General features: G+C 33.2%; 1 protein-coding gene and 1 long non-coding RNA gene across 2 annotated transcripts; both read left to right on the top strand.

The window, feature by feature from the left end:
• Nucleotides 1–8,988: 8,988 nt before the first annotated feature.
• On the top strand, nucleotides 8,989–9,741 carry LOC133802130 (uncharacterized). Its single transcript, XR_009877156.1, has 3 exons — nucleotides 8,989–9,428; nucleotides 9,527–9,598; nucleotides 9,679–9,741. It is a non-coding gene; the product is annotated as an uncharacterized LOC133802130 (long non-coding RNA).
• Nucleotides 9,742–11,701: 1,960 nt separating this feature from the next.
• On the top strand, nucleotides 11,702–15,433 carry LOC133799967 (ubiquitin carboxyl-terminal hydrolase 9-like). Its single transcript, XM_062237949.1, has 7 exons — nucleotides 11,702–11,717; nucleotides 12,584–12,918; nucleotides 13,030–13,170; nucleotides 13,909–14,074; nucleotides 14,206–14,468; nucleotides 14,565–14,713; nucleotides 15,091–15,433. The coding sequence occupies exons 1-7, from the start codon at nucleotides 11,702–11,704 to the stop codon at nucleotides 15,431–15,433; spliced, it is 1,413 nt and encodes a 470-aa protein (XP_062093933.1).
• Nucleotides 15,434–15,782: the final 349 nt, after the last annotated feature.

Raw genomic sequence — 15,782 nt, 5'->3', positions numbered from 1 at the left:
CTGAAATGATAGGTGTTTGAAATCCCATCAGTTCACCCATAAAAGAAAAATATTCACCTTCATCTAGTTTAAACACCATAATTTTTATTCTATAATCAATAGTATCTCTGAGTTTAGTTAACCAGTCCATGCCAAGAATCACATCACAGTCCGACATATATAATTTTATAAGGTTTGATGGACACTCCCTGCCCTCAATCATTACAACAATTTATTGTAACCACCTATATGACAACATCACATCACCCAATGGTACCATTGTACTAAAACTATTCCCAAAAAGTTTATAAAGGAAACCTAATTTCTCAATTATTTTTAAGGCAACATTGTACTAGATTACTATTGTTTCCCTATCCAGCTCCACCAACTCTAGTAGCTAACACCGCATCGCTACAGTACTTCTTGTTGAAGACTTGTACAAATTCGGCGCAGGTCAAGGTGTCCAAAGCATGTGTCTGCTTAACCACATCCAACCATACTCTAGCATCCATCTTTAGGAGGTGGGTGGTGCAAGAGACCCTCTGTTGGTCATTGAGCTGCATGTGCTCTGGGACGACCTCAATTAACCTTAGCCAATTCTTAGCTATCAAGGGTCTAGCTTCCCTTCAAAATTTGGAGGGGATTGTTTTCTAAACCATCCTTACACTGGTTTGAACCCATAACTTCTTGGTGCCTGTGGATAAGCTGGTGACATTTGAGCTGCGTAGAGCATTTGTTGAGATGGGGGCACTTGTTGCCCTAGAGGCACTTGTTGTGTTGGAGGTTCTGGTTGTGCTGACAATGCTTGCTGGACTTTAGCCAGATCCTCTTCTCTTTGTCGTAATTGGTCTCTCAATTGTGCCACCTCTGTAGCCAGGCCAACAGCTGGTATGTACCGTGGTTCATATCTCCATGGATTTTTGCCATATTAGGGTTGGGAGGCATGCCTCAACCGCGGCCCCTAGTTCTTTCTCTACTAGTTCTTGCACCTCTCCCCCATACAACTCCTCCAGAAGAAATGTTGATGTTCTAAGGCACACAAAGAAACCATCATAAGTGAATGATTCATATAGTTGCTTAGAATTTATTCCTAATTGATATCACAGTGATTTAATATGCATGGTCATGGTCATTCACACATATCTAGAGTTTGCATAAAATATCAATTATTAAATTAAATAAATCCATAAAATGTTTAAAAATAAAAAAAATCCAACTTATAATAATTATTCATAACAATCCCATTTATTCTACTAAGAAGGTCCAGGGATTTAATGAAGAAGTGAATCTTAATCCTCCATTGTTGAATCGTATCTAGAATTGTAGTTCAACATCTCTTATGTGATGTGGAAGTATTCTGGCTTGTGAGCCCTCTTCCTATTCCTCCTACTAATATCTAGTATAGAGTAAATCACCTCCTATCGTGTTGTCTCTCCCATGGGATTAGTTACTAGCTTCTCACATTCCACCAAATTTCTGTCCTCGTCGAATGTGAGGACTAATTCCATATTGCAAAACTCGTACAGATCTAAGAACTGATATATGAGATACCTGAACCAACTACTCTCTACGATGCCATTACGAAAAAATTCATCCCATATCACGGTCAGGTTGAAAAAGGCCTCAGTAGATATGGTTAAGGCCACTCTAAAATCACATATCATCCATTCGATGCGCTCATTCACAGCAGACATCTTTCTGGGGACTGAAATACTTTCATCTCCGATGTTTACCTCATCAATCATGACTCTTGAGATCCAATGGATCTCTTCGAGAAGTTTCTTTCTAGTAGTTCAAATTACTAGATGCATTGTAAAAAGCCGACAAACATAATACTAGAACTTAAAATAAATAAAGCAAAGAAAACAAGTAGGAAAAATATACATAAGACACAGTAAGATGGGTCTTTCCCAGCCTTTAGTATGTATGCTATGGAATTCCTGCAAAAATGAACAACCTATCTCTGAATACCATTTGTAAAACGCCATATTTATCTAACTTTAAGAAAAATACCATTTTTGATTCTTATATAGAAAAATGCCAAAAAAAGTCCAAAAGTTATGTGGGGCCTTAATAAAATAATGCAATATGGGCCCAAATGTTTATAAACAAAACAAAATTTCTTTATGCCTTTTTGTAGAAAATAAATACAACACACTGAGTTTGAAAATTAATAAAAGATAGGCTGATAATTATTCTATAGCGTTTATGGATAGTCTCCGTCAATGGGCTCCCCGTAGCATATATACTTGTGAACATGGAAACTCCAGCTCACCCTATGTGCCACATAAGTAAGCTAATGCCTACCGAAAAGGGGAAAGTAAGGGAGTGAGCCAAAAGCCTAGTAAGGAAGTACAAACAAAATAATCAACAGAAAATACAACATTTCTACACCAATATCATATCTTTATTGAAATATAACACACAACCATTCCATTTATATAAACTTTATCTGAAAATAAATACACAAACAAATAAAGTAAAATTCTCTGAGGAAACCAGGAAACAACCCTAGGAAAATTGATCCTCCTGTCCCTACTTAGGGGTCTATGGCACGTCTGCCCTGTGTGTTACTGTAGCACACCAAATTTTTTTATTATTTAAATTTTGTGCTTTTTTTATTTAATTGTTAAGTGTTGTGAATTATTTTATTATTTGTTTAAATTAATTATTAGAATTGTTTGGTAGAATTTTTGTGAATTTAATTGTTAATTCTTTATATATTTATTTATTTTAATATGTGAATAATTGAATTTTGGTTGAATGCACCAAGGTGCATGGTAGATAATGATGCACCCTAGTTATTGATTGTGTGCTTGTGCATGGTTGCATGGTGCACTTGTGTAGAATTTTCTACACACTTTATAGCTTCATTTTATTATATTTATTTAATTATTTTAATTGAAAAAAAAAACAAGAAGTGGAAATGGCTTGGGCGTGTGAAGCATAGTGGGAAAGTAAGTGATTCTATTCCTATTTTATTTGACAATTAAAATGAAGACAATAGCTATAAAGGGAATGGAGGTTGTCATCTTTATATTTCTACCAAATAAGATAAAATCAAATAAAAAAAAATAGCAAGCAGAAGAAACTTACCCATTATGTTCATTAGGTTATTTTTAGCTAGGTTAGAATAAAGAGGGAAGGAAAGAAGTGAAGAACATTTTTTCTCATTGGGACCCACGGCTAGAGAGAGAGAGAGAGAGAGTGAGACGCTGCCATTTTTCTAGAGAGAAGGAGGAGGAAAAAGTGTGAAGAAGGAGAGAAGGAGAGAAAGAAAAATGAGAAGAGGAAGAAGGGTATTCGAAGTCTCTAAGGTATGGGCTTGGGTTGTGATTTTCTTGTTCTCTTCTTCTTGATTCTATTTTGATGGAAGTCGTTGATGATGCTAGGTTCTAATCTCACAAGAGCATAGGGATTGTTGTTTAGGGTTTCGTCCTACAAGGGTAAGGTTGTTTTGATTTTCCTAATGTTGATTTATTTGGGATTCTTGGTTTGTTCGTCTAATGATTTGGTGGTGACAATAAGGTGTTGGAGGCTAGCAAGTAAGAGGGTGACCATAACTATCTTTTTGGGTTCTTTGATTTCGATCAAAGGAGGTAATGGAACCTCTATTCTTGATTTTGATTTTTATTGTTGTATCCTTTTTATATATATTTTCATGGTATGCGTGTTTTGGATTGATTGTTGATGCTATGTTGCCTAAGGTTTTTCCCATGAGTTGATGCTATGTATGGTTTGGCTTAAATGTTTTATGTGTAAACATGAAAGGATTTGATTATTTTGGGCTATGAGGATTTCGACCTCGATGTGGTTATTCAATCATGTTACGTGACCTTTATGTGTTCATGTCAATGTACTCTTAGAAGCATGATAGGATTGTAAGATCTTAAATAATTTTTTTTTAAAATGTTAATAGATGCATGCTAGGGTAATTGGTTAAATGAAAGATTTGTCTTAAATCATTGATAAATTGATGAATTGGTGGAAGATGAATATTCATAATTGAGTTTTGAAAAGCATGAGTTTGAAATGAAATTTTATGATGAATATGCTTGCTGATTTTGTGTTTAATTGATGAGAAATATGATGAAATTAACGATTTTGCATGCTTAAATGATTTTGCAAATGCCATGATAATTTTAAGAAATTTAAGGGAATTTTAATATACATTAAAATTGTGTTTTTACTCAAATAAATACCTACATATTTTTTTTATATATTTTTAGAGAAAATATAATATTTTAAATTCAAGATGGTGATTTCTGAGAGTGTATATTGTTGCTCGAATTTTTTGTAAAATTTTGGAAAGTCCTTTAAATGAAAGAAAAATTTATGTGTTTGTGAAATAAAATAACCCTAAACTATGTAAATATTAAAAATGGTATTTTTAAATGTAACCCATGAGTGTTCCTTTTAATAGATATGACTTTCTTTATTTTAATGTTGATATTAATTCACTTGTGATTTTTAAATAAATTAAATACTGGCTGAAAGTTTAGTTTAATAATTTAAAAATAATTATTTGATTATCACTTATGAATTTATACTACATAAGATTAAGTCTTAAAATAGTACAAGTAAAATATATTTTTCTTACACATAAAATTTATATTTCTCTCACATCAATTGTTTTGTAATTTTGTTAATTTAAATAAAATGATTATTTTCTAAAAGAAACATGATAATTATAAGTATTTTAAATAAGTTCACGCTTTTATTTTTTCTATGTAATTTAAAATATTAAATGGATTTATTATATTTTTTAATAGCTAAATAAATTATTTTTATGAAATAAAATAATGTTTTAGAGGTTTAATCAACTTAGTGATTTTAAAGAGATAAATAATGGTAAGAAAAGTATGTGCTTAATCCTTATTTTGAAAACGATAGAAATAAGTGCGTAGGAAATATTGTTTTTAACGTCACTTTTTAACAACATTCTCATGTATGCATGTCGCATGCAAATGCACTTTTACATTAAAAAGTGTGTCTAATGTTCAACCGTATGATTTTGACTCAAAAAATATGCATGTAAAATAGGAATAATTTGCATTATTCATTTGGCGATTTTATGTGTAAATATGCATGTTTGGAAATGTAGTTTTCACCATGTCTGCGCCATGCACACATGGGGTATATGAGTTGGGCACAAGAAAGTCTTAGATAGAATTTTTTTTTTTTTTGTTATGAAAGGTTGGATTGGCTTGCTAAGGATAAATGATATATATGAAGATGTACCATGTGATATGATGTATGAAATATTGTTATGATATGATGATGAATGTAAGAAATCATGTATTTTTCCTTGGCTTTGATATGATTGGATTGCATGCATTTCTGTATGTTGTATGACATGTAATGGTTGTTAGCGTGATGAGCGTGACACAACAAAGGGATTACTAAGGATGTGAAGACGTAACCCGAGTTACTATGGATATGAAGACGTACCTCATAGGGTGGAAACGCCGAGGTTATTCAAGGACCATATAACCTGTTTACCTCAAGATGTGACATGGACAAATTAGCGGGCCATGTTCAAAAAGATATGATGTGGATGTTTATGAAGAAAATGTTTATGATGACGTTGTCTATGATGACTATGATGATGATGTTATGATAATAATGTTTATGATAATGATGTTTATGATGATGATGTATGATGATATAGTTAAGTATGATGTATAATGATGTATGAACGTGAATATGTTTGTCGTGCTTACGTGTGTGTTGTTTTTACTTCCATGCTAGGCTTTTAGCTCACCCTCTTACTTTCCCTTCCAGGTAACAAATATGTTTTCTCTTTGGCACGCATGGTGATGTGGGGAGTTCCGATGTCAGAGTGTGGATGGCGTGGGGGTATCCTATGGGCGAACAAACGATCAATTTAACGCCAATTTCTAAGGAACAATGTTATTCTTGTTTTTAACTATTCAGAACTTATCAGTGGGACTTGAACTTTATTTATTTTTAAAGCGTTGCATAAAACTATTATTTTTATTTTTAAACTATTGGGCCCAAGTTGCATGTTTTAGCAAGGCCCCACTAAAATTTTTCATACAATAAGTGGCTTTCTTCTATAAGTGTAGTGCACCAAAAAAAAAAATAGATTATTTAAATTTTGTGATTTATTTTATTTAAATGTTAAGTGTGATGAATTGTTTTATTTAAATATTGTTTATTTTATTTAGTTGTTGTTTGGTTTTTTTGATTGTTTGTTATTTTATTTAATTGTTAGAATTGTTTGGTATAATCTTTTTAAATTTGTTAATTGTTTGTTTGGTTAATTAATTTAATAAGTGAGTAATTGTGTAACATGTTTATTTTACTATTAGTGTTACATTTTAAATAAGTGTGACAGTTGAGGTAATTATGTGAGTTATGGTTGAATGCACTAAGGTGCATGATAGATAGTGATGCACCCTAGTGTTTTAGTGTGTGCTAGTATATGGTAATAGGGTGCACATGTGTGGATTTTCTACACATTTTATAATTGCCATTTATTGATATTTTTGGGTAGTTTTATTTTAATAAGTAGGAAAATAAAAAAAATAAAAAATAAAGGATATGGCACGTAAGTGGACGTGTGGTGTAGGGAAATGGAGTGATATTTGTTTTTCCATTATTTTCTAAGGTAAATAAAGTTAAATTGGATGAGGATAGACATTTTGGGAAACTACCATTTGACTCCAATCTTTTATAATAAAAGAAAAATAAAACACTACACCAAATACCCATTTCCATAACACATGAATATAATACTATACAGAAAGTATTATGCTAGAGTACTTGGGGCCGTTTTATGAAAAAAGGGCAGTAATAATAAAACCATCCCGCCACTTAGCTTTTTTTTTTTTCATTTCATTTGGGGCCAATTCATTTCCTTCAATTCCTTCTCCTTTTTCCTCGTCATTCTCTCTCCTCTCTCTCGGATCTCTTTCTCCCACCAGACCTCTCTCCTTCACTCTTTCTCTCTCACCTTTGTCTTTGTGGAGACCGACCGCTACCTTCCCCTACACGCGCCGGCTAGGGATCTTTAGAGGCCGTCGAAGCTTCGACCACGCCGGCCCAAGCCCTCACACGACACCAGAGGCGAACGATTCCAGTGTGGCGGACCTCGAGAGAGAAGCTTACCCTGTTTTGGACGAACTGGGTAGGAATGTAAGCTCACGAAGTCGTTGCATTCAGCCTCTCGAAGCCGTCGCAGCCCAACCTTGATTTTTTCCCTTGCAGCTCCCGTTGCTATCGTCGTCACCTCCCAATAAACCCTTGGTCGGACCTCATTCTCTCTATATCAGGTAATATATATATATAAATCTATATAGGTGTTTTTTAATTTATTTTCTATTAGTTTTTGGGTTTTCTTTGTAGTCCTTGCAGAGGAGGGGTTTCAATGTCTTCAAGGACAGTTCACATGAGAAGTATTGGGGCATGGCTATCGTACATATTGGTCAGCGACATATTTTATTAAATTGAACTGATTTTTCATTGAGATTAAATGACAATTGTTCTTTGAGATTATTAGATACTATGTTGAGATTCAAAATTTGGAGAATGAATATGTGAAATGTTGAATGTACTCTTAAGATTACTAACCTAGAAGGATATTATTGGGAATGCTTTGCTTTGTGTAGGTTTACCAAGGATAGATTAAAGTTTTGTGATGAAACGTGAAGAAATTTATGTTAAGGAATTAAAGTTTTAGCTAATTTGCCACTTATTTCAATGGTCAGACAAATTTAAATTATAAATGTATAAGAAAAAAATGTAAAAGGGACATGAGTAATCTGTGTGGATGCCAGTGTGTTTTTCTTTCTATCACTATCTAAAAGTTCATACTTGCATTTTTTTTTCATTTATATGAACACACACATAGAGTTATACACCTTTCATCTTCAGACGAGCTTTCAGTCAACGATGATTTTTCTGCCCACCCTTTTTCTACCCCAAGCAATTTGATACATTTTGTGATAGCCATGACCATTGGTTAAAATATTCTAAGAACTAGCTTGAAGTGTTTCACATTTGATCTCACATCTTCTATTTCACTCAGCTTGGTTGTATTTGTACTTTGTTTGTTTGTTTCTTTATTGCTTACTCTTTCTTTGGTAAAAACTCTAGGCACTGTTGCTTTCAAAATTTGTTCCTCTGACATCAGTCCTATAAAATTATACAGAATTCATTTGTGTGCTTCTTCATTTTCATATTCACTACCAAAAGAAGGTTTTATTTGCATCCAATAGCCATGCACCATTTATTTGAAACTATTTTACTAAATGTTATTATCTCTACGAATCAGTTGGGCGTTGTAAGCACCCAAAGCATACTAGAGGACAAAATTTGTAATTAACTTCCTTTTGTAGGAAAAATTTGCTCTTTTATTTATTATTATTATTATACAAATGTCATAGTGATGAAATACTTCATATTTTGTTAATATATTTAAAAGCAATCATAGCCAATTAAAACAGGTTACCATTTAGTGTCTGATTTTTTTTTGCATGAATAATTTAATTTTGTGTGGTATTTTGCAGAAAGCTATAAAAATTGTCCAACCATCTACTAGAAGAGAAGGGTTTTCTGCCATTCCTAATGTAAAATTGGAAGATGTAGGTGGACTAGATTTTATAAGGAAGGAACTTGATCGATTCATAATTAGGCATTTCAAATACCACGAGAAATTTAAGGTAATTTTGTTATGAAATTTATTTATGATAGCCATTCTACTGTAAATAAGAGTTAGAGTTGAGGTAACATTGTAAAAGTTAGCTTAGCTTTGTTTGAGTTCTTTTCTAAGTTTCTTGTAGTAAATTCTTATGCATAAACCTCATGTTAGTTTTGTTTATACTTTCATCTTGATTCTTGTATTTTTGACATTTGTACTCGTTGCTTGTTTCATTTAGTTTGCAACATGAATTGCCTAACATTAAGTTTTCTTCATTGTTCCTGAGTGTTATCCTGGTTTCTTCTTTGAAAAAATGTTGTCTGGAAATGAATTTGGATGGTGAACCATAAATGATTGCATTGATCTGGTTTGTTAGTCCTGTACTTCTGTCATTTAAGGGCTAAGGTTATGGTTGGAATAGTAGCCTGTTGCTGACTCTTGAGCCAGTAGTTCTTAATGGAAATTAACAAACAAGTGCGAAAATGATTGCAAATTTTTTTTAAATAATTTTTTTCTCTTTCTTGCTTGGTTTATTTTTAATATTATCGAAAAGGTCATGTAGTCTTTTGACTTTAAAAGTCTAATTGTGATGGTGTCTTTTAATACTATAGTACCCAAATTTGAATTTCAGGTCCCTCTTGTTAATAAATTTACCCTGTATCTTTTAGTAATAGGGTGTTTCTTTGTGTAATAGGGTGTAAGGAAATGAAGCATTGTTTGATTATTTCTTATTTAGATCTGAACAAGTTTTTGGTGGAGTTTTGATGGCTTATTGTGAATTCTGGTATGATTTTTTTTAATAGAGGTTTGGAATGAATTTAGATACAGGAATTTTGCTGTTGGTTTATCTAATATGATATTTGCATTTGTGCTACTCTCCAGTGTGTTTGTGACTGGGATGCTCATGAAAATAAGTTTATTGAAGTTGAAGGAATTCTGAGAAGACAGATAAAGGTAAAGTGTTGTTTAATTTGATGCTAATTACCACTTTACCAGTCAGGTTCCACTCTAAATCACTCAATCTTTGCTATTAGATGTCTCTTATTCCTAGTGTGCAGCCTTTCCATGCAATAGCCTATCCAATTGATCCAATGCTTTCATTGGAGATAAGGTAAGTATTCTATTGCCTATATATTGCATTAGTCTGTTCTCTTTATTTACTGTCTTTTTGGTCTTGTAGTAGTCTGTTCACTTTATTTACTGTCTTTTTGGCCTTGTAGTCGTAAATATGCTGCACACTGCTCTGTCATTGCATCTCGTTTTTCTCTTCCTTCCTTCAATTATCCAGCAGCCTTGCCCATAAAGAGTGAAGGTGGCAGTAAAAGGCTAAGGGTCGGGTAAGTTTGAGATATATATTCTCTTATCCTTTGTATGTGCATACTGCCTATGCCTGTTTTCATTCGCTGTTGCTGGTTTTGAATTCAGGTATGTTAGCAACGACTTTGGTAACCATCCTCTGTCTCATCTAATGGGTTCTGTCTTTGGCATGCACGATAGAGAGAATCTTGAGGTTTGTTGATTGTTCCAAAGATTATTGAATTTACCCATTTCCTTCAACTACCATGAAATTAAACAAATCTGTTGGCATGTCTTTTGCTATGCTTTAAGTGCAAATGATGGATCTGAATGGAGGCTGCGTATCCAATCAGAAGTGGAGCATTTTATAGATGTCTCATCCATGTCATCTCATATGATTGCCAGGATGATTAACGAGGATAAAATACAGATCCTTGCCAATCTTAATGGTTATACTAAGGTAAAGTATAGCTTGAGTTAGCCAGTGAGTGACATTGGGTCAAAGAACCTTGAAACATAATTATTAAGATTTAGTATGAATTTGCTCTTTTTTTCTTGATGCGTCAGTTTAGTTTGTTTCAGAATTGACGTTCTGTGTTGTGCAGGGGGCAAGAAATGAAATATTTGCCATGCAGCCGGCCTCTATATAGATTTCTTATATTTTCATGTGTCTAAATATAAATGCTTGTTAACATGATGGTATGTTTGTTGTATGTTCTCATCACCAAAAGTCTTGGCCTACATATTCCCATGTCACACATGCTAATATATTATATTAGCACATATGCTCATGTATATTCCCTTTGTCTTTCCAATGAATATTTCTACTCACTGTTGTGTTGGCTTAAAAATACTTGTCTGAGTGTTCAAAGCAAATTAAATATTACCTTTATCTTTATTTTTTCCATAGTATAATTCATGTCTTACATGTGTATATATATAGATAAGTATTAAAACAGATTGTCATGAAATGATCAATAAGTCTTGTAAATCTGTAAAATTTTATTTGTCTTTTTCAATATCAAAAGTTCTCAGTTTATTTATCATTGTTTTATGACAAATTGATGTGGTTTCAGGGCTGGATTAAATTACTAAAAGAAACGGTGTTGCAATTTTAGAGTGTGGGTAACCTTAAAGGTTCTACCATTATAGGTGAGATTCTATTTCACATTCTTATAAGTATATTGATTAGTGTTATTATTTACTTTTAAGTTTTTATTCTTTAGTTTCAGATATTCTTTAATTATCAACATTTGTTTATTATCAATGCTCTCCAACTAGATGAGATTAGATCACTACAGGTTGCTCAAAGCATTCATAAGAATTAATCTGTTATTATTGTCATTTTAATTGTCGATGAATAATACTTATTAATGCCCTGTATAGTATGTTTCAATATAATTGAAGGTTTGGGTTGATCATTATGAGTAGTTATGTCTTGGTTCGTGTTTATGCTTGTAGCCTGTATAGTATGTTTCAATATAATCGTGTTTATGCTTCTTTTGATCATTTTTGATATAGCATGCTCTCTTTTATGTTAGTAGACTTCCAAATCTTTAAAGTTAGAACCTTCTTTGTTTATTCTATGCAAGTAGGATATGATCTTCTGATCCAAACTAATAGTAATTCAATCTAGAAGTTAGTTGTACCAAACTAGTTTTTTAAGCTGTTGGTCTCGACCTGGCCAACCCGAATATCCATTTCCTCTTTAATTCATTACTTCTGTTGGCAGTAACTTGGGTGGCAACAACTTTACAATGAATGGCTCAAACAACAGGTAATTTTCCTCAGTATTTTTGCTCAATAGATTTGATCCTTTGTCATCTAAGTTCTAACCAAAATTAACTTAAATTAAAAGAATGAGGACTGGTTTTCTTTAGGCTTAGATTTGTGCATTGTGAATTTGAGTAAACCGATTGTATTTCTATGTTTAGGCTATTAGTTTTGGGGTTAGAAGTCTGGAATCTGAATTTAACTAGATGGAGCTTTCAATTATCTCTCTATGTTTACGCTAACAATTTTAGGTGCAACATCTTTAAGCTGTTTAGAATCAGAATTGCATGGTTGGGCTACTTCATTTTGGTGCAACATCTGTGTTAGTAAAAAACAGTTCTGAAATTTTGAACATATGGAGGGCTTATTACATGTGATTATTAAAGATAAAGTGAAGATGTTTCCCATTTAGGATTGCAATTCTAGTTTCTTTCTCATACATGATTATTGTCTATTTCTCCCTAAATCTCTATCCCTATATCTTTCTTTTTATCTTTTTTCTGTTGGTCTTTTATTTCTTGAATATGGGACCATTGTATTTAGTTTCATAATCACCAATTTCTCACAGTCGTATATGTTTCTTATAGTTCAAATTTTCATCCCATTTTTTATATTCTAGCACTTAATGTTTTTACATATTTTTGCTTCTATTTTTATGGGTATGTTTTATTTAGGGTTTTAGCTCACATTTCTTGAGGAAAAAAAGGGATAATAGTTTAGTGTTGGTTTGGGTCTTGATTCTTATTTTCTTCTCTAAGATGTTTTTGTGTTTACTATAGGTTCATGAAACATAATGATATGGTTAATATAAAAGTACATATAATTTTTGTTACTTGTACTAATGTTCTCCATTTTTATGCGTTTACATAGGAAATGAGTTGGCTTTGGTATCTATAGAACCATCCAGGTCTTCAGTTACAATTGCTGGGGGGCCTACAATGTCAAATGGCCATTCAACTGGATATAGCTCTAATTTATATCAGGGAAATGCTGTAAGTTCGTCATTCTCAGATATTGATGATGGATATGATGTTTACAAGTCAACAAAAGGAGAAAGGGGAGGTTTGGCAGGATTGCATAATCTAGGAAATACTTGCTTTATGAACAGTGCCCTGCAATGTTTAGTTCACACACCTCCTCTTGTTGAGTATTTCTTGCAAGATTACAAAGATGAGATCAATACTGAAAATCCTTTGGGAATGCATGTAGGTTTTAGTTCTTTTTTTATCTTCTTTCTATTTTTTTTATGGGGATAACTTGAATTTTAAGTAGGTCTGGTGGTTATACAATTTCTAAAGTATATTTTAGCTGTGCAGGGTGAGCTTGCAATCGCCTTTGGTGAGCTGTTGAGGAAATTATGGTCCTCAGGGCGAACTACAATTGCACCACGTGTTTTCAAGGGAAAATTAGCTCGATTTTCTCCCCAGTTCAGTGGCTATAACCATCATGATTCTCAAGTTAGTATTGTATATTGAATAATAATCGCAAAGCTTTCAATACTGAATACTTCAATGTTTAATGTATTTTTATGTCCTGATGTTTATTTTTGGGAGAAATTTTAGCGCATGAAGTTGGAGAAATCAATCAGTTATTTATGTTTATAGTACTCTGGTTTTGGACTTGTGCTTGCAGATGATACTGGGACTAAGTCTAAGTTTTGCTTTTATTTTTTCTCAGCCTTTTTAAATTGGGAAAATGCTTTTCTTACTAATATTTAGTCACTCCATTGAGCTAATGATTTTAAAATTAAAACCTCTTTGTGTGGCTTCAGCAAACAAATTTGTATTGTGCTTATCTGTACTTTATGACGTTAGGGTCTGTTAGATATGTTTTGTATGATTAGTTTGTCCATATTGCAAATGAGATAAACCATTCAGGGTAGTTTACATGTAGCACACATACATGTATATATAATATGGGGTCGTCACAACAGGATTTTTTTCACTATCAATCGAGAAATCAATTTTGACTTCTTGATTTTAATCTAAAGTCCACCATATATCACCTTTATCCATATATCATCAATCCCCAAAAAATTTAAATACTACTTTTCATACAAATTATTTGTTCCTATCAATAGGCTAAAGAAGCATACCAATTGAACTGACTCCTATATATATATAAATATATTTTTATAGTTTACTCTTTTTTATGATCACTATATTGCTTCATGTAATAAAATTTTCTCTTTGCAGGAACTTCTTGCATTCTTGTTTGATGGACTGCATGAGGATTTAAATCATGTTAAACGAAAACCTTACATAGAAGCAAAGGATTCAGATGGTCGCCCAGATGAGGAAGTTGCCGTTGAGTGTTGGAAAAATCACAGGGCCCGGAATGACTCATTGATAGTGGATGTTTGCCAGTTGAGTGAGAATTAAAGTCTTCTTTCTTGAAAGCTATATTTCTTCTTTCCTTGAACCATAAGCATTTATTTTTTCCTGTACTGGTACAAAAGTATTTTCTTCTCTTACAATGTTTATATGTTAATGGTCAGGGTCAATATAAGTCGACACTAGTTTGCCCAGCATGTGGAAAGATTTCAATCACTTTTGATCCCTTCATGTATTTGTCGTTGCCGCTACCTTCAACTGCAACTCGGCAAATAACCATGACTGTGTTTTACGGCGATGGAAGTGGTCTCCCTATGCCATACACTGTTAGTTTGCTAAAGCAAGGTTGCTATAAAGATCTTAGTGAACAACTAAGTAATGCTTGTTGCTTGAATGCTGATGAGATTCTTCTGCTTGCAGAGGTAAATTTGGTTTCCATTGATATCTGCTACAATTTATTTTATTTATTCCCTTATTTTTAGTTCTAGTGGTTGAGTAACTGTAATTTTGATTGCCAGGTATATGAACATAAGATTTTTCGATATTTGGAAAACCCCTCAGAGCTATTGGCTCCAATTAAGGAGGATGACCATATTGTGGCTTATAGACTTTCTAAAAATGTCGTGGGAAGATCCAGAGTTGAAATAATTCATCGACCACGTGAAAAGTAAGCTTGCATCCCTATCCTTATGTAATTGGTAAATAGCACTGGTAAACATGTGATGTACGAACTGGTGTTGCCAATCCATCTATTGAAAAATAGCTTTAACTAAGTAATTTCAGAAGGGGATTATAGTATCAATTAAAATAATTATTGGCCTTACAAAAGTAAGACTTGTTCATTAAGAAGATGAAGTCGGTATGAATAAAGTTCAAGCACTCCAAGTCAAGTGTTGACTGGATAATACTGGCTATATTATCTGCTTTTGAGAAGTATGTGTTTTAATTTTTTGTATCCTAGTCATTTTATGTCTTGGATCATCTACGCAGACTGCTTGTTAGACTTCTGCTGGATTTCCTAACTTAGATAGTTGGATTTTTCAGGTGCCCATCAGACAGTGTTAAGGGTTGTCAGGGAAAGCTTATCGGTACCCCTTTTCTTACTTATTTAAAAGAGCCAATATGTGGAGCCAATGTTGAAGCCGCTGTTACTAGATTTTTGTCACCTTTGAAGAGAACGTGTCCTTCAGTTAAGCTCCAGAATGGTAAGGAAAATGGATTTGAAAAAGAGGTTATTGAAGAACTATCAAACAGCTACAATTCTAAGAACCTGTCAATGGATGATGCAGAAGTAGAGGAAAAATCCAGCGAAGCGTTATCCTTTCAACTTTTTGTTACTGATGGAAACAGTTCGAGCTGCAAGCCCATTGAGAAGGACACTTTATAAAATTCCAGTAGAGTTGTAAAGGTATATTTGGACTGGACTAACAAAGAACACAACTTGTATGATATCAGCTTTCTCAAGGATCTCCTTGAGGTTCACAAGGCTGGGTTTACCGTGAAGAAAACTCGACTAGAAGCTATTTCTTTGTTTGCATGCTTGGAGGCATTTCTAAAGGAAGAACCTCTGGGGCCTGATGACATGTGGTGGGATACCTATTCAAATTCAGATAATTTTATACGTTGACCTTTGAAATAAATTTCCATTAATCGATGTCTTGTTCATTTTGTTTTCAATAGGTACAGCCCCAGGTGCAAGGAACATAGACAAGCTACCAAGAAACTAGACTTGTGGA

Source organism: Humulus lupulus, chromosome 9 (genome assembly GCF_963169125.1).
Source record: "Humulus lupulus chromosome 9, drHumLupu1.1, whole genome shotgun sequence".
Classification (NCBI taxonomy): Eukaryota; Viridiplantae; Streptophyta; class Magnoliopsida; order Rosales; family Cannabaceae; genus Humulus; species Humulus lupulus.
This window is presented reverse-complemented; position numbering and strand designations above follow the sequence as displayed.